Source organism: Pipra filicauda, unplaced genomic scaffold (assembly GCF_003945595.2).
Source record: "Pipra filicauda isolate LSUMZ 115617 unplaced genomic scaffold, ASM394559v2 scaffold270_size1042834_pilon, whole genome shotgun sequence".
In the NCBI taxonomy this organism is placed as follows: Eukaryota; Metazoa; Chordata; class Aves; order Passeriformes; family Pipridae; genus Pipra; species Pipra filicauda.
Genome location: NW_024104388.1, coordinates 441,896 through 467,710, shown reverse-complemented (window position 1 = coordinate 467,710; position 25,815 = coordinate 441,896). Strand labels below are relative to the sequence as shown.

Below are 25,815 nucleotides of genomic sequence, written 5' to 3'. Positions count from 1 at the left end.
TGCTGGCTCATCAGCTGGGTTGCAAAAACACTTAAAAGTGTCTAGTGATGTAAGGTAGAAGAGTTTTGCAGTGTTTACTGGTCCAAGTTTAAGACTTCCAAGGAAAAGCTGTATTGTATGACTTAATTACTCAACTGTATGTGTTTGAATGATTATTAAACAGCCCACAAGTGGACAGATTTCGGACTGTTTTACCAGATCCTTTCAATCAATATTTGGATAGCAGAATAAACAGGAATGCCTAATACTGGTTATTCCTGAAAGAGACACAGAGCTGAAAAACAAACATTAACAAAACTCTATAACTGTCTTTATTAAAAAAAAAAAAAACAAACAACAACTTAAAATCACCAATGTTGGCTGTTTGGGTACAATCTGAAAAGAGAAACCAAGGTCCAGAGCACATGAATTACCATTATGTTCCAAAGCAATCTTTCTGGATCAAGGAGACAAATAAATATTTTGGCATGTGAAGCCTTGCATCATCATGTGAGCACAGGCATTTAGACTGTTTAACAAAAATTCACTCTAAGGTAAATCTGCAAGAACTGTTCATACAAAAGCCTAAATCCAGTAGAAAAAGTCAATTATTCTTTTAAATAGCAGGACCTTGAATATGTGTGTAAGGTTTCCAAGTTGCTGGCTACAAATTCTTGACAGATTTTAATAGAGGCTGTGAGAATTACATGCAATGTAGTGTATAAAGACAAAGTATTTCAATAAGAAAATAAAGCTGCCTGTGTTAGAAAGATATTGCAGGCTTCCTTACAGTCCTGGCTGGTGGACTATTGGAAGGAAGCATTGTAGTGGTTGTGTGGCATTACACGCCAAAGAAATAACAAATGTGAGAAAACCCAGCACTGAAGGGATATACTTATACAGCTGCAATTTCTTTCTTGAGGTTTCTTACACCTTCCACTTTGTGCTTCACATTGTGCTTTGACAGGATTATCCAATTCTATTAGCTTGCTTTGGATTTCCCTGAACGTGATAAGCAAGCAAATACGAACTTAAGGAAGTGAATGAGCTATAATTTACCACAACATCAGCAAGCTAATTGAAGCTGCAATAATGCAGTGATCTATCTGAAATCACAATTTAGACAAACATGGATTCCAATTATCAAATTATCTTAATAAAATACATGAACAAACAGAATGATGAGGTTAGGACTATATATGTGAAATGAAACTGTGGAGATTTTAGACAGAAGTCAGATTGCTTCTAACACATGACAGCTTTTCAGAAATATGTGGAGCTGCAGAGATATTGACATCTGTAGCCTGTAAATGTCTTCTATGGAAGGGTCTCTTCTAGACTTAAAGCCATGCCAAAGGGAGTCGGAGCAAATAAAAAAGTCACTGGTTTAAAACAGCTTTTCAACAGCTTAAGTATTACAACAGTCAAAATCCCAAACTATGCCTTGTTTTCAGAGTGAAATGAGGATTCAAAACCCTCATTTAAATACTATAAACTTCTAAGATAATGTCTCGAAATACTGATGTTACTCAGTTAGACTCACTGCTATCAGCTGAATATCAAACAAAAAATTCTGAAGGAAGGTTTTTAATCCTGTTCCTTTTCAAGATCAGGAAATTTAACTTCATGATTTTCTCTAGACTACGTTTTCCCATATAACTTTTGAAAATATTACTTAATCAGTGGCATCACTACCATGAAATACGACATCTAGTGGTTTTACCCGATCCTGAAAGGCACCCATATCACCAAAGAAACAAATTAGACAGGCCAGAACAAAATCCCAAACCCATCTATGCTGCCTGTTATTTCTACACTTGCCAATCTTAAAGTGCTTGCCAACTTGGTGTACTTTGATTCAGTTTAATTTCTTTTATTATTATTTATTTTTACATCTTTTAGAGAGCTTCCAAGAGAAATGTCATCCTTATGTTTTATATCATGAACAGTGTAAGTGCTTATGCAGCAGCACTAACCTTTTGTAAATAAAGTTGAGTTACCGCTCCTACGTGAATCCTTTTGCTTCCGATTCCACTCCTTGTAAACTTTCATAGCCTACACCTAATTCCTGTTTTTTTCAGTACAATGATTAAAAATAATTCTTCTCAGCACTAGCTGGATGTATACACTCAGATGAGAATTTAGAGAGCTTACAAAAAGGTTTGTGTTTCATTTTTTGGGACAGATGGGAGGAAGGGCTTGCTATATACTGCCTGTTAATAAGGACAATGTTTCACTTTTGATACTACCTCTTGGGAAATTTTGCTGAAGAAAATACTTCTTGCTCGTTATTCTTCATTTTTTCATAGCTTCCTGCTAGCTGGAAACTGTTATCTTTCAGACTGCATTAAAGAACTGTTACTTTTTAGGCAGAAGGGACAAACTGTATTCCCAGACAAATAACCAGGGAGAACAATGAATAAATAGAGCCTTTCTTTTAAACCACTCCTGAATTACAAACTCAATTTACAAGTCTGAAAGCTGGGAATTTAGCCTGACTATGCATCATATTTCATAGTAAATCAGATGTTTATTATGTATTTATTTACGTATTGTATATTCATTGATTTATATTACTGTAGCCAATGACCTGCTGTATTCAAGGGACATTTCAAACAAGCCACAAGAAAAAGACAAAAAACCATTCCTGAGTCGTGCAGCTTGAAACTTACTTTGAAGTAACTTACAAGCAAACAAATATTAGAAAGAAAAAAAGGTCTTACAGGTACATTTATACTCAAGATGCTGAATCCTCTGTGGTGAAAGTTGTTTCTTATGAAGGCAACATAACAGATGTTTTGTTTCCTGGCTGGTACAGGAAACAATCAATCTTATAAAATCTTGAAAGACCAGAGTAGTGGTCACCAATAAAAATTGCTCAGTTTACTGATCATTTAATACATCTTATCATTTTGGGGAGATTTCCACTTTCTGGCTCCTGTATTACAGGGTTACTGTAACAGATCCTGGCCACACAGTGCCCATCAATCAACAGTCAGTGTTGATACAAAAGGGCAGTTTATTTCACTGGTCTTTTACCAAAAACCCATCTCTCATGCTGCCACCTGATGAGTTACTCACATCTGCTTAAATATTTACTTATACTAGAATACAACCCTTTTGCTCCTAGTACATTTATAATGTAATTTAAAGATTTAATTCCTTATTCAAAGAGCTGAATTTACACAAATGTGAGGGAAGCAGCCACCACTGATAAAACTATCTACTAGATATAAAAAAAAAAAATCACTTCACTGAACAAAAATGCCTCTTACTGCTTCAAAAACAGCTTTAATTTTTAGACTCAAAATTCACCTTTAAGACTATCTGCAATATAGGGAAGTCCACAGAGCAAACAAAATTTGAAATATTTAAAAACTGTATAACAAAAAAGAACTTTTCCTATCTAATGCTAAAGTACATATTTCATACAACTTCCATGAAGCACACAATCTATTTAAAAGAATGTTTATGTCCATTTGCAAATGTAGGCATGACAGATTTGGTGGATGTTTTTCAATATTCTACCACCAACAGAATGTGAGAGCTTAAAAATATTACAGGTCACTTGATATAAACTGTGAGACAGCAAGTTAAAGTAAAGAACCCAAACAGAAAAGAACAAACTGGCATCTTGCTTCAGGCAACTGATTAATCATTATTTGATAAGAGCCTGAAACGATATCAAGCCAAAATGTATCAGGTTGCAATTGTCCTCAAGGACAATCGAAATTTGTGTTTACTTTCAATGGAATAAAGGATTAAATCAGTAAAAATCTGAAAAATATTTCTTCTTTAGAAAGTCCTAAATATAAAAGAGATTATATTATCCAGTGGACTTACTATTTTCACTGCATGTTTTTTCTTTTCCTCCTTCTGGGTTGAATTTTGACTCATGTTCCATTGGCAGAGGAAAGTCCTGCTGAAGTGCTTTACTTACAACCTGAGATTCACCTCCTTAATTATGGTGAGGTTATCAAGACATACTTCAGCACAAAATCAGAGAAGTAAATGAAGAGAGAGGTGACACAAGCACCAAGACAAATCTGTTTAAAAGCTCACTTCAAAGTTATAAATATTCTACCTAATCTTAAAACAAAATAAAAAAAAAGGGATTGAGCAAGGATCAACACAGCCATGAGTGGCCTGTGAGGGACACGATGTCTGACTGCAAGAGGGGGAACGTGATGCACACTTAATTTCCTTGTCTCACTGCACCCCTGGCTCTAATTACATTTCCTGCAAAAATGGTTAGAGAAGCCTGGGGATAAAATGGGAGCAGATATAGAATAATAAATAAATAAACTCTGTTTCTTCTCTCTGCATCTCTAGGCCAATTCCCTGTATTGCAGCTCAGTGAACTGAACGGGCTCACAAGGACTGTTTGGTCAGAGGGGCTCTAAGTTTATTTGGGAATTTGCAATCGTACAAAGGGCAGTTTCCATGGTGTCACTTAGACTGTCAACTCCCTACACAACACTTTCTTCCTGCTCCTGACATATCAGAACAGCCCAAAAAATTCTTATTCTCTCTCACACAAAGGTAGACAGACGTTGATAAAAACTAAGTACAAAAGACTGCACTTAATTTTGGTACTTGTTTCGAGACTTTGTACAGTTTTTAGAACAAAAAAAAAGAACAACAAAATGCCCACAAAAGAATCAATCTTTTGGGGTAATTGTCTGTTGCTGGGAAAGCATAGGAAGTGTTCCAACCCTAATCAATATGTCTCATGAAGAAATCGAGAAGTGTCAGTTCCTGTAAGAGCCTACACTGCCTACTTAAAATTGCTTTTCCTCCCGTTGTTTAGGGATAACAGAATAACAAGTTATTTGTGTGAAAAATTTTGTTGGAAAATAACTTGAGAAACTACAGGGCCCAAAGGAATATCACTATATTGCTGTTACGTTTTGATCAGAAGAATGAAGGATGAAAAACAACACTGACTTCCAGAAAATATTTTTCTCGTAAACTCTACATCTTTTCGTTCAGCCCAACAACTGCTGAATGCTTAGACCATGTGGAGGTGCATTTGCTAAATACTGTTTTTGTCCAACTTGCAAAAGGCAAGCAATTAGAAAAGATGATGCATGCATCTACTTTTTCATTTCAAGTAATAAAATAAGCATTATTTTCCATTAAATATAGCATTTCCTTCAACAATTGTCAAAAGTCTCTAACATGAATTTTCAAAAGAGCAGCTGCTTTCTTACCATTAAAATAGCTTGAGTTTTGTAAGACGAACATATATATATACTTTTATATGTATCTGTACATACAAAAACACAGAGATAATTTTCTCTGTGACCTGGGAAAGTACCATTCAGAATATATTTCTAATTTAATTCTTTTAGATTCATCTTTAGAAACATTTATATACATATTCCACCTTTGTTAAATACACTAGCTAAGTTGTATGACGCTATAACACATTTTTTAGTTGTAAATGAAACAAAGAAAAATTGACATTCCAGTCAACCTATTTAGTCAGTATTCTTGCTTTTCCATAGCAAAATCATAGGTTAAGCAAAGGGAAACATCTGTTGTACAAATGTAACAGAAGCCAAGTGAAGCTTTTCTGAAGGGCTATGTTGAATTTAAGTGCTCACAAAGGCCAATTATCTCCAACTATATACACTGTGGTTTCAATTAAAATGCAATGTATATGTAAAGTGTTCATTATTCCCAACTAACCTTCAAGGAAAACGTTCTTAAAGCACAAGCAACACCTGTCCTGCCATGTGGGAAGCTGAGCAGGTGGGACAGGGCCATCTTGGCTGAACAAGGCATTCCTGATGGAGCTCTGACACGAGCCAGAAGTATGGAGAAGTGGAAGACCAGCTATACTATCCAGGAGGAATACTGCCCAGGGACGGAAGCAATTAAGCCAAAGCTCAGATGGAGATAAACTGTCAATGGGAAAAGCAACAAGAAAGGTTTTTATAGCTACGAGGACACTCAAAGGAGGATGAAGAAAAACAAAGGCCAGCAGTTGAATGGAGGATGGAACCCCACATCAAAGAAGAGGCTGAAATACTTGTGCCACCTCCACCTCAACCTTTGCCACCTGGCAGGCCAGGCAGCTGCCTGGTGTCATTGCAAGGCCTCTATTCCATCAAAGTTGTGGGACTCAAGGAATGCCATTAAAATGGCTAGTGGCAGAAGAAACAAGCTTTTATCAGTAGTCAGCCACTAGCAAGAATATAGAATGATAAACAGGAAGAAACCAGTCATCAATATTTCAAAAATATTTGAAATGATACTTAAGTCATTTACCAAAATACTAAAAGAAGTTAATGGGACCACTTAGAGAAAGAACGCAGGCATTACATCAGTCTGAACTGGACAAATTTAATAAAAATGCATGCTCTAGGGAACGTTTGGAGATGCTGTATATCCTCAGTCTTATCTGATTGCTCCTGAATTCTTATCAGTAATTATTACTTTCTTACAGTAAATCCTACAGATTAAAGCAGTTTCCGTATCTTTTTCCTCTCTTTCAGGGAACCTTCTTGCAAACATCAAAATATTGCAGAAAATCTTAATTCTTTTCAGTAATTTTTTTTCCTTATAGAAAAAAAAATAAATTGCTGTACTGTGAACTTCTAATGTTTGCCCTAGGCCTTGCTCAAGCGTCTGGAAAAAATTAAATCCCTAAACAACAATCTTTATGCCACTAAAGTCTACAAAGTTCTGCTCTAGTGGATAAAATAAGTCAAGAAATTCTCAAAAGACCTAATTACAATTACTACTACTACTGTATGTATCTGAACAAGTGAATTGACTGAAGCAGAAGTGATGCTGTGGAAAAGAAAGTGTCTCCCCGAGCTACAGAGGCCTTGGATTTCACCATTTTATATTGGAACATTCCTATTTAAATTAGTATGCATCATACATATGGTCCAAGTTCATTTCATTAGTGAATAACTTTATTAAAAATAGGCTTTGAAGATAAAAGGACAGATAAAATGTTAAAGACCATAGAATCAGATGGATATAATTAACTATTTAGACCAACATGAGCATTAGAATAGTATCCTAGGAAATTATTTTGTCCACTTTCTAAAATTATAAAACAATGCAAGAAATTAGCCCTACTTTTCAGGAAACTCAGAAAGACTATTTGGGGTATGTCTCTTCTATCTAGGAAAACCTTTGCCTACCAGCAAGAGATCTTACACTTGATTTGTCCATTGCTAGTACATGTATCCAATTTTTAAAAAGAAAGACCATTAAAATTGATTCAGTATGCAACTGAAATACAGGAGTTGGATTACTTTTGAAAAAAAAGCTGAAAATATACAAAAGGTACTTCAAATCAAAGCTAGCAGAAGAAAAGGATTCAACTATAGAGTAGTTTAACTGCACCAAACCTTTCACAACAGCCTCTTCCACTAATGATGTTTAAAAGCAGTTATTCCTCCATCACACTGAAACTCTTATAATTGCATGATAAATTCATTGCAACAGGCAGAGCAGTGAGCCCCAGCTGTATGGCAGACAGTGGTATTTCCAAGTGATGTTTGTATTCTCCAGAGACACAATGTGACATTCCAGGCATCTGTTTTCCCTGTACACTTCCTATGGTGCAGCTAATTATGGCTTCCAGAAAGCCACTAGGAAAGATGACATTAAACCCATTAAAATCTTAACTGTTTAAAATTAAATTCTTGAATTTCTTAAAAAGAAAAAGACATACCCTGATCACTGTGGATGACTGGAAATGGTGATACAAGCACCTGAGTGAACTTGTGTCAGCAACACAGAGCTCATCTCCAAGGTTTCAGTATCACCAAGGCATCAGCCAGATTCTAACACCATATGAATGTAGGCACTCGCATTCAGGTCTGGATTTTAACATGCTTTTCAGATCATGTCTATTTATTGTGTGTCAGCCAACAGGCAATTTTAGTTAAAAGAGGAAAAATATTTCCTATCTATCCATATGTCTCAACCTTATTCACAGTTGAGTTGTCAACTGGAGGACAAGAGTTATCTGTGATCAAAACCTAAATAATTCTGGAAACATTCACCCAATTTCCTGCCACAGGACAAAACATAAAGTTAATTATGACAGCAAAAATAGGGAAATGAGGAAAGAATTAAAATTAGGAAAAAAAGATATCAGATAATATGTAACATTTTGAAGACATTACTCACCAAAAATAGAGTTCTGAAGTTGCTCAGATCACCAAAGAATTCTTCTATGCTTATTGCTTTGGGATCAAAGGTAAAGTATTCGCCCAAATTTTCATACAATTTAGTCATGTTGTTGTGCATGTTGGACAATTTTTCATATTGCTCTCGGGCACTCTCAGCAAAGCTGTAAGGTTTTGTTAAGGAAAACGATTCAAATGCAGTGCAATCTAACAGTAAATAAAGTAAACAAAGTAACAAAGTAAAGACAAGTGAGTACAAAGGTTAAAACTGGAAAACGTGCAAGTGCTGTTCTGCTTTCAAATATGACACTTTTATGTATTAACATGTCTGCAAGTTCATACTGACATTTCCATTAGATGACCCCTTTCCAATGGTGAAGATTTGACACTAACAGAATATGTAACTTTATAAAATCTATAAATAACTTGGACGTTGCTCTTTGAAGTAATGACTAATTTTATAAAATACATTCTATGAAATGACAGTAAAAATTAGTTGGCTGTGAGACTCTATGATTTCTCACTGTGTTCAGGTGTTGTCATGTTCCCCACATTATGGACATATATTTTATATGCTAAACATGCATAACTATCAATGGCAAAATTATATAGTACAACATCTAATTTTCTTTGCCTTTTATTACAAAAATCTTCTCTGTGGATTCTTTCCTGCCCAGCCACACAGCTCATGCCCCAGGCTTCCTGTCCTAGGTACACTTTTTTGAGGTGCTCTCAACTATGTAATTTCACAGAACTTACAAAAATGAAATATCCACCCACCCCAGTAAACTGACAAACAGCTTTGAAAAATTATTAGTGAGAAAAACACCATGGAACAACACAAGTCTTTTTTCTTTTCCTTAGGAAGTATGGAAGTCTAGAAATGAGACTGAGATTGACTTTCATCTCAGCAGTCATCATTAAAAGTTTTAATAATAATGCTTGTAAATGGAAAAATGTGGCTTTTTTCCCCCCTATATTAAGAAAAATATTTTTGAACAATTATTTTGCAAATACAAGAAGGGTGCAATGCAACCTATTAAGAGAAATATTAGTTTGCCTCAAAGCAAGTACGTTTCACTCTGCTGTTTTGTTCTGTGTGGTTGTTTATATCCACAAAGTCACAAATCACCGGGAAAAACCACAGCTGGTACAGGATTAAACTAGTTCTGCTGATACCCAATTGTAGCTGATGAAAGTGTTGTGCTGCACATATCAAACCCCAAGAACAAAAGACAAGTTATTCCCTGAACTACAGAAATCATTCAGCCTGGCTCCCCGTGGCTTTTCCTTGTAACGACTCTCTTCCATGCGGATTCTGATCGTTAATAGAGCAGAGCTCACGCTTCAGCCTTTCCCCAGACCTGAGACTCTAATTTGAGAGGCTGCCTAGTATCACATTTCTAATTACACAACATTTTTGAGATCCCAGTCTCTGAAAAACAACACACAAACTGGAAACTAAACAGGGGACAGAGATGTACAGAGAAATCATTAAAAAAATTTTCTTTTTGAGATTAGACTAAACCCAAAAGTGATCCTTCAGAAAACAGTCAACAAATTGTATAATAAGGAATGGAAATTCAGGTGGATATTCTATTAATAACATTTCTGTAGCATTTGGACACTGCTGAGTACCTAAAAGGCTGTCACTGAACAAGCATGAAAGAAAGCTGAAAATACCTTCCACTGGAAAGAGGCCTAATATTCCATCCAGATTTTCCTGCCCTAACAAATGGGAGAGTATGTAAACAGTAATTTAAAAATTGGTTCTTAAAAGTATTATCGAAAACTTTATCTAATATAAATTTTCCCCAGCAATTCTCTCCTCTCAATTAAAACCTCAATAGCACAAGACAAAAGCTGTTTGCTTATAATGTTCATTTAGAAAGAGAAACCAACAATGTGATGGATATTAATATATAAATATCAAGATTTTGAAACTAACATCTGCCTATAAAGTGCCACACCAGTGCAAGCACAGCAGCAATACCTGTATTCTCAGTGTATTGAAAAGAAGTTTAACCTCCTTGGTTAGAATTTCAAGCTTGGACTGTCGAATTGCTCATCTTAACACAAGACAAACCTGGTACAGTTTAGTCTTCAATGACATTTAACTGTGCAAAAGCAAATGAAAGTTTAATGGCAAGAATACATTAAATAGGTAATAATGGCACATTACTGAATTATTGACCACAGTCTAAAAATTGTAGAAAAACATGTATTGCCTTAGAGTCAGCAGACTGCTGCCATGAACAACTCACCAAAAATACTAGGAAAAAGAAATACAAAGGTATATAAATGTACAAATTGTATCTGTGGATCCTTTAAATACAATCTTATATAATAAAAAACTGAATTAGAAAAATACTTTGGCTATTCCAGATTTGCAATTAATTCTTGGAGACAAAGCTACCAGAGTCAAATTCTCCATTCCAGTTGCATATTCACATGAGAAATAACATAGTAAGCACTAAAAATACCCCAATACTTTTACTGAAATTATGAGATGTTTTAAAGTAACCCTGCAGAAACATACACTGTAATCTCAACATTATTATTTTTTATCTATGAAGTACCAAACTGCAAATAAAAAATATCATTAACAGAGGGCTTGCAAGACAAAAGAATATCAGTAAGAAAGATGAATAGAATAAGCAAAGAGAGAATAGTGTTTTAACTATGCTTAATTTTGAAGAAGACAAGTCAGAGCTGTGGAGACAATAGTTTCCAGTCATACACCATGTAATATTAAAAAAGTTACTGTCATACTCTATATGTTTCATATAATCTTCCTACTTATAAAATATTAGTAACTTAAAACATCACCTTGAAATGTAGTGACTTAGCCAGTGCAGTAATTCCAGGGAAGCAGAGCCATATGTGCCTACAGTATTTCAGTAAAACACATTAGTCAGTAATATAAGCTGTATAAAATTTGTGTAATAGCAATATTTAATTCCAATGGTTTTCCTTAATACAGATTGAAGCTTTAATGAGTGTTTACTTAAAAACTGTAAACAAGGTTTCCTTCTCACTATTCTGAATCCAAGTAAAAATCAGAGATTTTTCCACTATTAAGTCTAAAGGGTTCTTGTTCCACTAAGAGAAATTACTTTATTCACAAGCTTGTTTTTTCCACATAACCACATATTTTAGCTTTGAGGACCACTACCATTACACTTCCATGATTTCTACTGGTGTCTTCCATGTAAACAGATGAAAAATATGATCAGAGAAATCAAGGTTGAAGATCTCAAATTAACTGGAAGACAAGTCATTACTTCTACTATAACATCTGCTATGGATTTCAGACCAATATATCAAAAACTTGAATAAAAGCTAATAAAGTACCAGAACACACCAAACACTCGCCCCAAGGCAACACCTATTGCTGCCAGCACGGACCAAGCAAAAAGGCAGCACTTGGCATCAACAATATATGTGCCACAGCAGAAAGAACATCAGTCATTTAACATGATTATAAAGAATGCACCGCTGTTCCAGCACCTAAGGAGGCCCCTCTCCAGGGCCATAGTCACTATAAAAAAGGAGTTTAAGGGATGTTCACCACAGAATCTGCAATAGCAGACAAAAAAACAGGCCATCCAGTTGATGCCTTTGATACTTCCAGAAGATGAAAGATTGCAGAGCAAACACAAAGGAGAGACCTGCCAGAAGCTTCCTAACACTTTCCACAAGCCCTTCAAAGACTGACTACAAGTTCTTTTTGACATGTCCTTCCAGCTACTGGTTACAGGAAGCTGAAAACATGAGAGAGCTACATTCCACTGGGAGAGTTTCTCATGTAATGCTTGATTCTCAAAAGTTTGTGTTGACACAAAAAAGATCATTTAAGAAAGAGGCAGCTGGCATTGTGCTATGGATGGATTACCTCCTAATATAGAGCAAAAACACTAGGGCAGAAGAAAACAAAGGTCCACTGGGACTAGAGGTGTAAGATGTTCTCATTTATAAACCCACTCAACCTAAAGAGAAGGAATCAATGTATTTAGCATATTCTATAAATTGGCACCATAACAAAGGGGTAAAAAATAATCAGCCTAGGAGTCTGGAAAGCAAAACCACCTAAACTTCATTTATTGCAACATCTGATCTATTTAGTTTTCAGTTAACTTGAGTTTTACTGAATATATCAAGGTTTCTTATTCTACTATACATATTGGTGCTAATACTTGTTACAGACAGAAACAGTGTAAAAATACATAGATCTAGTAGATAAAGTACACTTATCCTCAACCAGTAATAAAGAAATACACCTCAATGAGAACTCGAATACTTGCTGAATGATTTTTAATGACAACTACCAGTAAGTGTGAAAATTTACTACAAATATTTTGAGCATATCAATTGCATCCTGTCATTTCAGAACTCTTACATACCATTTCAGAACAGGATTCTGGATTGAGGTACCACCAAACAAGGCTTAAGATATTTTTTGTTTAGCTAAAGGGAAAGTTTGATTCAATAGTGTCATCTTTAATGAAGGATGTACCAGTCTTCTTAGTTTCTAATCTCCAAGCTCATTCCTAATAGAGCATTCTTTGAATCGAACTGGAGAAACACAAACAGAACTTATTAGCCGAAGACAGAAATTCAGCTTTAATAACAGTAAGTCATTTACACTGATAGCTTTATTTTCACCTGCTATCAGTATGTAAACAGATGGTAACAATTTTATCATTCACACTACATACATAATGGATCTCTGTGACTACACAGAAGACAAGACTTCTGGAGCGTACACAGATAATTATGAATCACAATTATATCCCTAAATCTTTTCTTCCTGTTGAAAGCCTTTGCAAAAAAGAAAAATTTGCAGAAATCTTCATTACAAGACACTTCGCTCTGCCCAAATTAGAACTCGAAGAAACGGAGACCCAGAGCAGGAGCCCCACTTTATCAGTGTATACAAAATTGTGTACTTCTGTAGAGCTTAAAGATTCCCTAATAAAATATCCATAAAAAGCTCAGTGTGAGAATTTCTTTCTCATTACAAAGCAAATTGCCTCATCATTCAGCATTTAACGGAATTGCTCAGGAAAAACAACCAAACCAAAACAAAACACAGAAGAAGAGTTGCTTCTCAGCTATCTTGGAGCAAAGAGGTCTATTCCTCTCCCTTCATTCCATTAGTACCTGAAGTTATCCTTAACTATCAGAACTATTTAACACAACTGCATTCACTGTGTACAGACAAGATTTCAGGTCTGTGTTCATGGAAATGAAGCACTAAAAGATCATATCCATCCAGGAACAATGCTGGCTGTGACCTGCTCCTTCTCCCGAAACTGCAGAATCATATTTAAGTTTGTGTTAATTAAGATGAGGCTTCTGACTTGTCCCTAAATGGCATTAAACTTTCATCTTGGTAAACACTATAAAAATATGTCAATGTTTACTTAATCCCAGCTCTAAGCAATCCTAGCAATTCCCAACTTTTCTGCATTCAAACTCCTCAATAATGAAAAGACAATTTCCATTGATTCTACCATGTCACTGTGCACAAGAGAAAGCTTATGTCAACATCATTTCAATACTGCTTTTTTATTTATACTTCTGTTAATGAGGACACAAAGATCAGTGCTCATTGCTTGAAAAGTCTCATAGAAACTCTCTAGGCAAAAACTGATAAACAAGGGTCTATTTTATATGATACTCGAACCAAGGAACAAAGCTCCAAAGGCTGTTTCCTGAACTGGTTTATACTGGAAAACAAAGACCTAGGATGCCAAATTGAGAATTTCCCGTGTTAGCACAAAGAAGAAAACTTGAAAAGTAAATAAGAGCACTTGACTCTTCAAAAAGAATACAAAAGGTGACATTTCTAAAGCCATAGGGTAGAGAGAAGGCAAGATCATGTCTATCTTAAATAAAAATACTTAAAAAAAAAAAATCTAGAAACTCCAAAAATAGAGCTAGGTATTAACCTAAATTAACCTAAAACACTTTTGGGGTTTCATTATTCAAAGAAAAATAAAGTTGATGACCTCACAAGTTAAGATTTTTTTTCCTGTAATTGTAACAGGGGAATAATCCCCAAAGTCCATTTCCCCATTTTTAACAGAAGACAGAAAGATCAAAACAGTTTTTAAAAGCTCTAGTACCCCTGAAAGCAAACCAAACCTTTGGCAAAAACAAAGCTTTATTTCCACTTATGAAGTCACCAGAATTTTGAAAATCCCTTTGTAAAAACATGTTGAGAGGAACTGAGTTTCCTGACAGTTGAAAAACATCCTTTTAGGAGAACATCAAAATTCCATTCAGGATAAAAAGAGGTCAATAATTTAGCTTCATTTGTTCTGAATGGATGCTGTGAGAGCTGTTAAAAATGAGGAATAAGATTATACCAGAAGAAGAATGAAATAGATACAGGTGTAGAGATAATTTCACACCCAGCCTGTATTGGTTACCTATTTCATTATCTCACCCTCCCAGTCTTGGACCTGCAGCAGGTACTTCAACATCCCCATGACCTGCAGAGCAGGTAACCTATGGAAGTACTACAACAATGGATGTGAGATGACAGGACAGAAGAAAGGCAAAGAATCTTATAAAATTACAAAAGAATATCAATAGTTCTCCAGTTTATTGTTCCAGCCTGTGAACGCTTTACAGGTCATCTTCCTACACTTGTACAAAATTCATAGATCTTTGCTCAGATCCTTCAAAGTCATGGAGCACATTTCTGGCTGGAATCCCATACTAAGAAGACTGCAAAGGAGTCACTCCCTGAGTACTTCCTGTAGGTGCTTTTCCAGCACCTTTTACAACAGAAATCATCTAGTGCTTAACTCAATTCTCATTTATGATATTTTGATTTTCAAATAATTTGAAACAGTATGAAGAGTAGTACTGTAGCTTTTTGAAAAACAAATCTCTAATTTTTTGCGGTGACAAACAATTCCTATTTGTGTATTAATTAGAAAGCAACAACAAACACATGATAGTCAAGCACATATCAAACAGAAAACATTGCAAGAATAATGGATTTAGAGCATCTCTTCCCTAGAGAACAACTAGATAAGAATCTCTAGATGAATAAAAACAAGAAAGAAAACAACAAAAATGCAGCAATTACAAACAAAATGATGCTGTAAAATTTGTTTTGCATATCATATTCAAATTAATTGTGACTGTTTCAAATAACACAAAACATTGACAAACACGTTCTAACAACAATAAAAAAAAGTAGTTGTTGATACGTATTTCAGCAAAAGCCTGGTAAGGGAGCCACTCCCAGAAATATTATATTAGCTTTGGATCACACAATCAGACGCCTGAAACAAGAATTACAGTTTTTGGTGCCCTAAATCTTTCATAGAAACTGCAACCACATTGCCTTTCTCTTTGATCATGCAGTCTTCCCTCACTTTATGTGGATTTAATTAAGCGAGGGATGTTTGAGCTGTCAGGTGCCTCCAGTTTTAACAAGCTTCAATCAGGAGATTGATGGGTACCTCATCTAGATAAAGTTTTGTTGGTGAAGTATGGGGAAGGAAAAGAGAAACGCCTCCCCATATTTCTTTAATGCTGCAATGTCAGAATCCTCAATTTCTTGTTTTGAGAAATCTGAAAAACTTCTGATTGTATAATTTTTCAAGAGCCCGAATCAAGGAGGAAAGGGAATTATTCTGTGTCACCTGAGACAAAAGCACAGACTAAATTTATTCAAATTGAGATTTGTTTAGCACAAACACAACAAACACAAATTCAAGTAGAGGAGAAAATGAAAGACTACACTAAAAATGAGAGACTACCTTGCACCTAAGCAGTATTTTGAATACCAGTTACCTACGTAAAACCCCACATCATAAATGATTTGAGTAAAATGGTGCATGTCCTTTCCCTCCTCTTTTCTCTTCAGAAATAGTTCCATATTTTTGGTATTAGTAAGTTATTGGGCAATTATTTGCTAGAAGCTCACCACTGATGCACACAATTAGAATTTTGAGGGATTACTTCACTTTCCTGACTTTTCTGTGTTTTACTCCCAGTTGTTTGGGGCAAAGCTATCTCGGACAACAGACACTCTTTCTTAAACAACTGTTCTGGTCAGAGAGAAAAGCAAAGAGAATGATCACAAGGCAGCCAGGATCTGAAATCAAAGTCTCCTTTATTCACAGGCACCACTTATTTCTCGGTGACATTTTTCCCCTCCAAAAAACTTGAGGTTTTTAAAAAATATTTTTTTTGGAGGAGTGGAGAAGTGTGGAGGGCAAAAAGCAGTTCTGTGAACAGCAACAACATTTTTGCTAAAGCAGCATCTCACGACAGTTTGATTTTGATATCTAAAGCTGCAGCTCCAGGGATTTACAAAATGCACTCTCCCTTCAATTTCTGATTTTAAATAAGCACACAACAAATTAGAGAATGGATCTCTAATGGATTATCACCCTAATAGTGCACAATTCCTTACAAAAATATCTTTCAGTGATCTAGACAAGTTGGTTTAATATAAATTCAAGGATGAAGGTACAGTTTCCCTCAGGCAATTATTCACAATCAGGGAGCTGTTAGATTTCCATTAGATGTATAGAATTCTGTTCATGGAATTTTATTCTTTAGAATCTTGTAAATGAGCAGGCTTTTTTCTTCTATATAATTTTTCTTGTGCCTGTGCAGATAACTGACAAAAAGTTCCCTCTCATTAGCTAGCCAACGTATACTCTTTTTATACTCTCCTCCTTTCTTGTGTATGATCCTTTCTCAATCTTACTCAGCATCAGCTTTGAAGCCCAATTTTAGGTGCAATCTTCCAGGTGCAAAATAGAATGGAGCTCCCTCATGTGGCACATCCACATAGTCTTAGGGATTAAACGAAAAATCCAACACCAATTTCTAACCAAACTTTTGCAGTTAAGTGTACAAAAGTTCATACTACACAATTTACAGAATATATGTTTTTCAATAAATAAAAATTAGAAGCTATTTGAAGTTCTTGATTGCCACACAGTTATTGCTGCATATCACTATCTCCCCATTTGTGACATTTACCAATTTCTTGCTTTATTTCTACTATAGTGGAATGTACAGATTATCTGTACACTCCTGTTCACAGGACTCATAGTATGACCCAATACAAAAGAAATCAGTATAATCTTCTGTCCCTTCACATCAGGCCTTTCCTTCTTAAAAGGAATGCAAACCTGAAGGTAGAAATAAACTGTCAAAGAAAATTGATAATCTGCTTTGTATAACACATTTTTCATTTATAATGCTCCATAGTTCTTGCATTTTAAACTACTCACTTCAAGAAAACTGTACCTTAGTCCAGACCAGTAAAAATTCAAAGGATCATTTTCCAAAGGTATTTGTAATTTTTTTTTTTTACTGACATCAGATAGTTCCAAGAGAAATGAACATTATGCACTAAAACATGACACATTATTAGGTGCTTTTCAAATTCAATCCAAGTAAAGATTATACCTATATAATCCTACAGTTGTCACCTGGAACACAGCAAGCATTTTCAGTTTGCTTTAAGAAAGATAAATCAAACAGGAAAAAAATAAAGAAAAGAAATAATGTATGATAATAAAGGAAGCGGAAAGCTCTTTAAAAAAGCACCGTGTGTTGAATTTGGCAAGAAGACACATTTACAATTCTTTCTGTATACATCTGAATTGAGGGGAAAATAAGAAGGGAAGAAAAGAGCCCTTTAAAAAGCAACATTAAGGTAACAAAAAATGAGTGCCAGCTGACCCTGAAAATCCAGATGAACTGGGTAAGATCACCATCTGGGAAAGTTCTTTTAAAAAAACTTCTATTAGACATAACTGAGGGTATATAAGGACAGAGTTTTAATTTAGTTCACAGATTCAATATTTCTATGAAAAATCATACAATTTTTCATGAAGATGAGTTACTGGCACTTTTCTTTCATATTTCTTTGTCTTTATGTACTTCTGCTTTAACTTTTCCTCCCCGCCAGGCCCAGTCACATATATTTCTGTGAGACCCCCCTCAACCTGCCAGTCCTACTTTCAATTCTGTGTAAAACAATTTGCAAACTTGCCTGATTTCTTTGGTATGGTATCTGTACAAACATAACAAACCCCCTGAAATCAAGACACTTACAAAGCCATCTCTACACAACAAAATAAAGAACACACCCTTAGCAAAATTCAAATTAATTAATTTTCCTTTATGAGGAACATATTGTCTATACTGCACTTCCAACTGTGTTTGCTTCTCGGGTTTTTACCTCGTAAAAAAGAGAAGATAGTGCACAATTTATCTTGCCAACAAACTACACCATCACAAATGCACATGCTCCTTACTGTTTTTCTCCATTATAGCATTTCACACCTCTCCAAAGTTATTCTCACACTATTAGGTCCTGATTCCTGATCCAACACCCTTCAGTGCTTCCCTCCCTTGTATCTGCAGTATTTACTTTTTTTATCTGATAATTTAACTGATACTCTGTTTGCCTTTTGTTACACACTCTCTCTGAAGCAAGTATACGAAAATGGACTTCCCACCAGTCCCTGAAGAACCTCAGCAATTCCTTATTCTACTAAACATATTGTTATTTCTCATCATCCTGTGTTTTTATGCACTTAAGGCCTGTAGTCTGAGGCTGATCTTGTCTCAAAGCAAATCAACAGTTTTCACATAACTGGTCAAGCGCTGAAACAATGATTTACTAATATCTCTCTGTTGTCTTATAACATGTTTTGCTCATAAAAGAATGGAATATCTCCTGATCAATTATGCAGGTCTTTGTAGAATTCCTTTCCCAACAATGAATATAAAGATATTAAAACAGAATAATATAAAAAGGGAATAAAGCCAGGTACTAAGCAAAAGTACAGCAAAGTACTGTAAAAAACTCATATTAGGATAAAAATAAACATCTGGAACCTTGCCAGATTAGACCTGACCAGTTTTAAGTTTTCCAAATTCCATTTCACTGAGCAACACACAGACTGCATCAAATTAAACAATTAACATGAAATATCTGAACAGCATCTCTGTTACTTGATGGTTCGTAATAAAAACAGACTAACAATTCTTTTGATGCATAGTGTACCACAGAGGAAAATATAGAATTTCAGTACACCTTGAGGAAAATTTCATACTTTGGGTGATTAAAAAAACCACACACACAGAAAAATCACCCACATTTATTCCAGAAATCTTCAGTATGCCTCATTAAAGCTGAGAACGAGAGACAGTAAAACAGAAGAGATGGCTTGAGATTTGCAAATGATAGTGTGTTCTCTGGTTCAAGATAAACTTGCTACTCCACACACCCTACAAAAGCCCTTGTAATTCCACACTGGCTTTTAAAATTTACAGATTTAACATGGAAGACAGACTGACAGTCTCCTCCATCTCTATTTCTCACATATTTCTTAGTATTTACTCAGAAGGAACAAAGTAGAGGGGATAAAAATTAAGGCTAAAACTACGCTCAAGCTTTCATTCCTCAATCCTCTTCTGTCAAAGAGACAGTTTAAGGAAAATGTATTTCATTTTATACTGTGTCTCAGTAGAAAAACTGGACTTGACCAAGCAGGAAGATATCAAAGTTGTTTTTCCACAAGGTTAAACTCATCTTAATTGGGAAATATCTAACTCTACAAGGGTTGCAGCTTATTAACCATGGATGCTCAAAGCACAGGAATGAAGAAAGGAAAATAGTCTCCCTTTAAATGGCCAGTGTAAAAACCTGCAAAGCAATTCTGAAATTAGGTTTGTAACAGGATCATGACAAACTGATTGATTTTTATCCTCACTAATTTAGAAAGAAGACATTTAGAAATTTAGAAAGACCATTGCCATTTACTGTATTAAATAACAAACCATAGGCAACAGTCATGACTAGAAAAGGAGATTCATTCTATTAAGACAGTAAAATATTTTGCCTTTTTTCAGCAATAGAATTTTATAAGTTAACTTTGTCCAAAGATACACAGCATTCACCTGCTGCACATCACAGAAAACACAACTGGATAATGCACTGCAGGTCTACAATATTTACAGGCAGCAGAAACGGTACTTTTAACCTTACATTAATTCAATTATGTCCATTAACCCTCATGACAAATATCCAGTCACACAAAATGTGACATCAGTCATGCAAATATTTCAAAGCAACTTTAGTGGGAGGATTTTTTAAATTATTATTCCAGGGTGAAAAATTAGGTAAGCAAAAGGATTAGTAAATGCCACAAGGCCATTGTGACATTTTTTATTGGAAATCAAATTGAATAGCAAGTTATATCATGGCTGTCAGCAAACAACAGGATCTCCTAAAAACAAATAAATAAACAAACAGATTACAGCTTCTGGGGCTGTGTGTGAGTGCTGCTGTGCTGCTCAGCACACACATCTTCAAAACATGTTTCTGATGTTGTGCCTTCTAATTGCAATAGATCCTGGCCATATTTCTGATCTGCTGATTATCTTATTTTTAAACTGGTACCTACAAAATGGTAACTCTGCACAAGCAGATCATTTCATATGCTGGGAAGACATACTCTCTAAAGACTAAGTAAACAACTTTAGTACATTTGAGCTCAACAACATCAAATAGTGGAGGTTTTTTTCCCCATAGCTTAATAATGCCAATTGAATATACAAAACTAAATATAGCCCAAATTGCTTGTAATCTGATTTTGAACTTGGCACAGTCAGTTGTTCAATAGGATTCAAAATGCTGAGATGCCATGAGCTTAAACAATTAGCAATGCAAAAATGGAAGAAGAAAAAACACTGTTTATTCACCAATGCCCTGAATTTTCTAAAAAAGCCTCTAGTTTGGGAAAGTAAAGCAGATTATATGTACAAACTAATTCTTCCTATCTTCTATCACAGTGCTTTCAGAAGTGGGATTTTCTGCCAATGCTGATGAAACACGTCAGCCCCTCAGATGTACTTCTGAGAATTACAAGCACGATCAGTTTAATCAAGTGTGTCTTGGTTGCTTTAGCAAACCCATTTAAATATGAGGCGAGTGTTCAGAGATAAAAGGTTTTTAAATGTAACCTCTCAGAAAATGATACACTGACAATTTCCTTTTCAAAAGTGCATTTTAGTGATTCTTTTCTCGCATTTGGGGCAACACAAAATAATGCAAATCTGGGGCATGCAGACATGCTGGCTGTCAAACAGCCAAGCAAATCACTGAAATCTCAAATCTAATACTCAAATCACAAATTTAGCTGTCTTAGAGACACAAAAACTTAGAACAGAGAGTCCTAGATGCAAAATTAAATATACACCAACCGTATGATATTTTTTCTTTACTCATGTTGATCAATTTGCATAAAAAACCCTCTAGAACAGATAGTACAAGTTGGAAGTTCTTAAGAGCATTTTATGGTCTCATTACCAATAAGTTCAAATTGACACAAGTCTGTAGTAGGGGGAAAAAATGGTATTCCTGATATTTAAATACATGTTCTACTTCAAAAAGTTCCTTGAAACATGAACAATTTATATACTAAAATTAATAGTAAAGCATAAAATGTACAGCATTATAGGACTTGTAATTACTGCTTAAAGCACTTTCCATTTAAACATAAAATTCCTTAAACTAAAGATTCAACAGTAAATAAACGGTTACTTCTTTGTGCTGTACCTTCAGTAGGCAGTGCAAAGTCTTTTTTTTCCACTTACTACTTTAGCAAAAAATAGAATTTTTCTTGTATGCTGCTATTAAAAAGTTAAATTTATCATAAGTTTATTTTTGAAGAAATAATTTCTCATACTTAAATACAAACTACAAAAATTACAAAATCTTAAATAATCCATAAAAGTCTCCTCCTACTGCTGGATGTTCATTGCAATTTATTGATATTTGCAAATCCGAAAGTTTCAACAAGTTCATCATTATTTCATGGATGGTAACAAAACAGACCATATGATGACCTCAGCTGATCTTCTTAAGAATTGAGTAAATTAAAATTCAGAAGAGTTGAGTGAAGCTTAAAGTAGTCTAGTTTTCCTCACTGGAATAAAAAAAAGGGTTTAAAGTTTCATTGTTTCTGACCTTTCTTCCTTTACAAAGAGTATCAATAATATGAATTTAGTGGATTTTGTTCTGTTTTCTCTACATTAGCAAGAAAGACTAATAATTAATGGTTGAAAAGAACAAAAAAAATTCCTTGGCTAAGCATTTAATGAAGTGTTAATTTTATTTCCTTTCCCTGTATACACTCAGTGATCTAAACCAAGCCTTTCCCTGGTACACACCTTAGGCTTTCTGCTCACTGCTCCTTAGAGTTTGTTTTGAAGTGTAAGCAGAAAGATTAACTTGAAAGAAATGCTCAACACTAAGGCTAATGATTTGTATAATGTAACTGCAACTTAAAATATAAAAAATAAAAGCCATGCTCCATCTAGAAGCAGTAAGGTAGATTTCTATCTCTACACACTATTTAGGAAAAGTATTTTATCTGGATAAATAACCATTATTTCCCCAAAATACCTACTTTAGTCAAGAGCTGCACTTGCAAATGAAAGTGTTTACAAACGTCATTTTTGTAGATAGCAAGAACATAAAACTTTATATAAATATTGTAATAAAAGGTACATGTATAAAATTGTTTTAAAGATTATACATGACCTAGAATTTGAAAAACCATTGAATGGTTCTCTTTCCAGTTCCCAAAGTACTGAGAAATGCCTCTATATTTAAAAACACATTCAAATACATTCAGACAAAAGACAGTTCTTCAGATGTAGGGACATATACAAAAGCTCCTGGAAGTTTCTCCCTTCTGGGGTTATTTGTGAGAAGTCCCTATTTATGAACAAATTCAGATATTAATGTACATTTTCACGTAGAAATTAAGACACCAGCACATGTCAAGCTGTCTGAAAAACAAAACCAGGCTTTCCTAAAAATGACATCTCGAAACACTTTAAGTGAATTATTTTTCCATAACAAGCCAGGAGGAAATCCCAAGTGTTAAGAGATGACAAGAGTGTTAATGCCATTAACATCCTTTCAGCACTCCATGTCAGTGTGTAATTGATGTCCTGCTGCTCAATCACTCGGAAAGGGGGAAAAAGGTTCCCAGCCATTTCCAGATGCTGAGATCCTGGTCTGGAGTACATTTGTTCCTTCCCCAGTGGCCTGCTCTAAGAGATGCTGCAGTGCAGCTCCTACAAGAGAATCATCAGTTGATGTTTAATGCACATTAAATATCTAAGATTCTGACTGCATAAAAGTCCCCCCCACGCAAAGCAGAATTCTCCCCAGATCATTTCTGTACAATTGAAGTACATCAAGTAAGGAAATAAACTCCCTCACATTCAGTTGTGAAGCAGTAATCACTATTAGATGGAACTGTGAGCATAAATACATATCAAGTGAGAATACATGCCTTTCAGGAAGGCAGCTTTTTTTATTTCATAAAAAGGATTCTGTTTTAATGAATGGTGTTCCTTACAGAAAATTAAAATTAGTTCATAAATTGCTGCTGTTCCATTTAGTGATAAGATGAATGCACAGTGCTTTGAATTTTTTTATCTGCATCAATTTTTGCTCTTTCATTCATCATTCCTTTAATTTTGAAATTCTTTAAAAATAAGCTTTTAATTCTTCACATGTATGCAATCAGTTAGAAGAAATGTTAGAAATGGCAGCATTTATTGCTCTGGTAGGCAAAAAGATTTTAATAAGATTAGGCATGTTAGTGTCTCTTAATAGGGTAAATGATACAGCTGAAAACCAGAAAAGCCACATAAACTCTTCCTTTAAAGATAAACTAGTAGATCTAGGACACATTATATAAATAAATTAATGTAAGATTGTTTATAAAATATATAATGATACAAAAGCAATACAGTCAAAATCATGCTCTCTAGGCAGCAGGATAACAAAAAGCATGACCCCAATGATCAAACACATGCCTTCCTGCCTGCTGGATCTGCCTCTTTTCCCTTCTCCTTGGAACAATGTTCAGAGCTCCTGTCTGTTTTCTAGAGGAATAAACTTTTGTCATTGAGTGTGTGTACATTGGAAGGAAGAAAGAAGTGGTATTTATTATTTATGTATTTATAGTTCTATGTCAAGATTAATTAAAAAGTTAACTCTGTACAACTACCCATTTATTCCATCTGAAATTGCTTTTCATTCTGTTGTCTTTAATCTTTCTTAATAACATTTACATTTAAACTCCATTAATCTGAATATCTGTCTCAATCTCCAACTAGACACTTACATCACTAAAAAGAAAACAGTGTATACACCTACAGCAAGTAAAGCTAAAATTCAGAGTTCTGCAGTTTAAAAAAAAAAAATCTTCAATTAGAGGCACAAACACTGAATTGAAATAAGAAGTGAAAGTCAGACCTGGCTTAGTCTGTAATTACTTTTCTAAACTGTTGAATCAGACTCCCCAGTGCTGCATGAGCAGGGCTAATTATAAAAGAAACCTCTCACATTTAAAGTTGAATTATTTACAAACTGTTCTTCAAGTAAAGTACAGTTCCAGCCATGGATTAGATCATAAAAAAGTTGTCTCAGGAATCACACATAAGTTATTCAATATAGCAAGAAAATCACAGAGTATTTTAATCTCCCCTTTCTTTTTTTTTGCTTAACCATACTACATTCTACTTCATGTTACAGCAGAGCTGTAACCCTGAAACACTCAAGCACCAGGAGAGATGCTCAGCCTGAAAGTCTTTAACCTTCTAATCTCAGTATGTGCCATCACCAACAAATCTTTAACCAGCTGATGAAACAAAACAAACACATACTGAAGACCAGGGTGTATTTTTTCACCCTTAAGAACTATTCTTCAACCTAATAAAAAATACAGGAGTGTAGAAAACTTTAAAATACTCGATGATAAGCAGAAACAAATTTGAACATTCGATATAAAGAGAGATGACTTTCTAAAAAAGAAACCCACCACTTATCAGGTCATCTATTAATTATGCAAACATAAATCCTCAGGTAGAATCAGTTCATTTCTTACAGGCTTATCTCTTTTGTCAAGCCACCAAATTCACTAGTTTGATAAAAGCTGTCAGGCACTCACAGTTCCAGGTGCCTATTTTAATTACCTAGTGTTGGTAATCTACCTGTGACATCAAGGTACATGCAGTGAAGTTAAGCTGCCCAGGAGACTTGCAACAATAATTTTTAGAAATTTCATAGGACCCTCCTATTTTTGCCAATACAAAGAAGCATTAGTACATTAATTTTTTTTAAACTCTTTTGCATCATCAGACAATCTTTCTTCTATAAGAAATTCAGGTGATAAACTGCAAAAAGGGAAAAAGTTAAATATTACCTCTTTGACTCTTTGTCTTCACTAAACTATAAGAGTGATGCCCATTGTTTTTATAAATAAATACACAGGTAGCAAAACAACAAATGGTAAAACATTTACTCAACACAACAGAAAAATCATTTCTATAGCCTGTAAACCAGAGCCATCAAGCTTAACAAGAAAATACAACTGTGAAGGTGCATTTCAGAATGTTGATTTAATTTCTGAACAGAAGTGGGGCTGAGGTGACAGAGTTCAGCCCACACACGGGGTGACAAGGCAAAGGACAATTACGAGGCAACATTATAAGTTGTTCTGATGTGAATGTATCTCAGGGAAATGAGCTTTTTTTTCTAATAGCAGAGCTGATAACTGTGATTACTAGTAGCAAGTCTCTTAACCTTGCAAGT

The 25,815-nt window shown here is 34.8% G+C and overlaps 1 protein-coding gene across 3 annotated transcripts in view; it reads right to left on the bottom strand.

Moving 5' to 3' along the window:
• DIAPH2 (diaphanous related formin 2) overlaps positions 1–25,815 on the bottom strand; it is a 199,569-nt gene that overhangs the window by 73,596 nt on the left and 100,158 nt on the right. For all 3 annotated transcript variants that reach the window (XM_027740737.2, XM_027740739.2, XM_027740740.2), the window contains one exon: positions 8,140–8,304. In XM_027740737.2, coding sequence (XP_027596538.1) covers positions 8,140–8,304 — 165 coding nt within the window. The remainder of the gene's footprint in view (positions 1–8,139; positions 8,305–25,815) is intronic.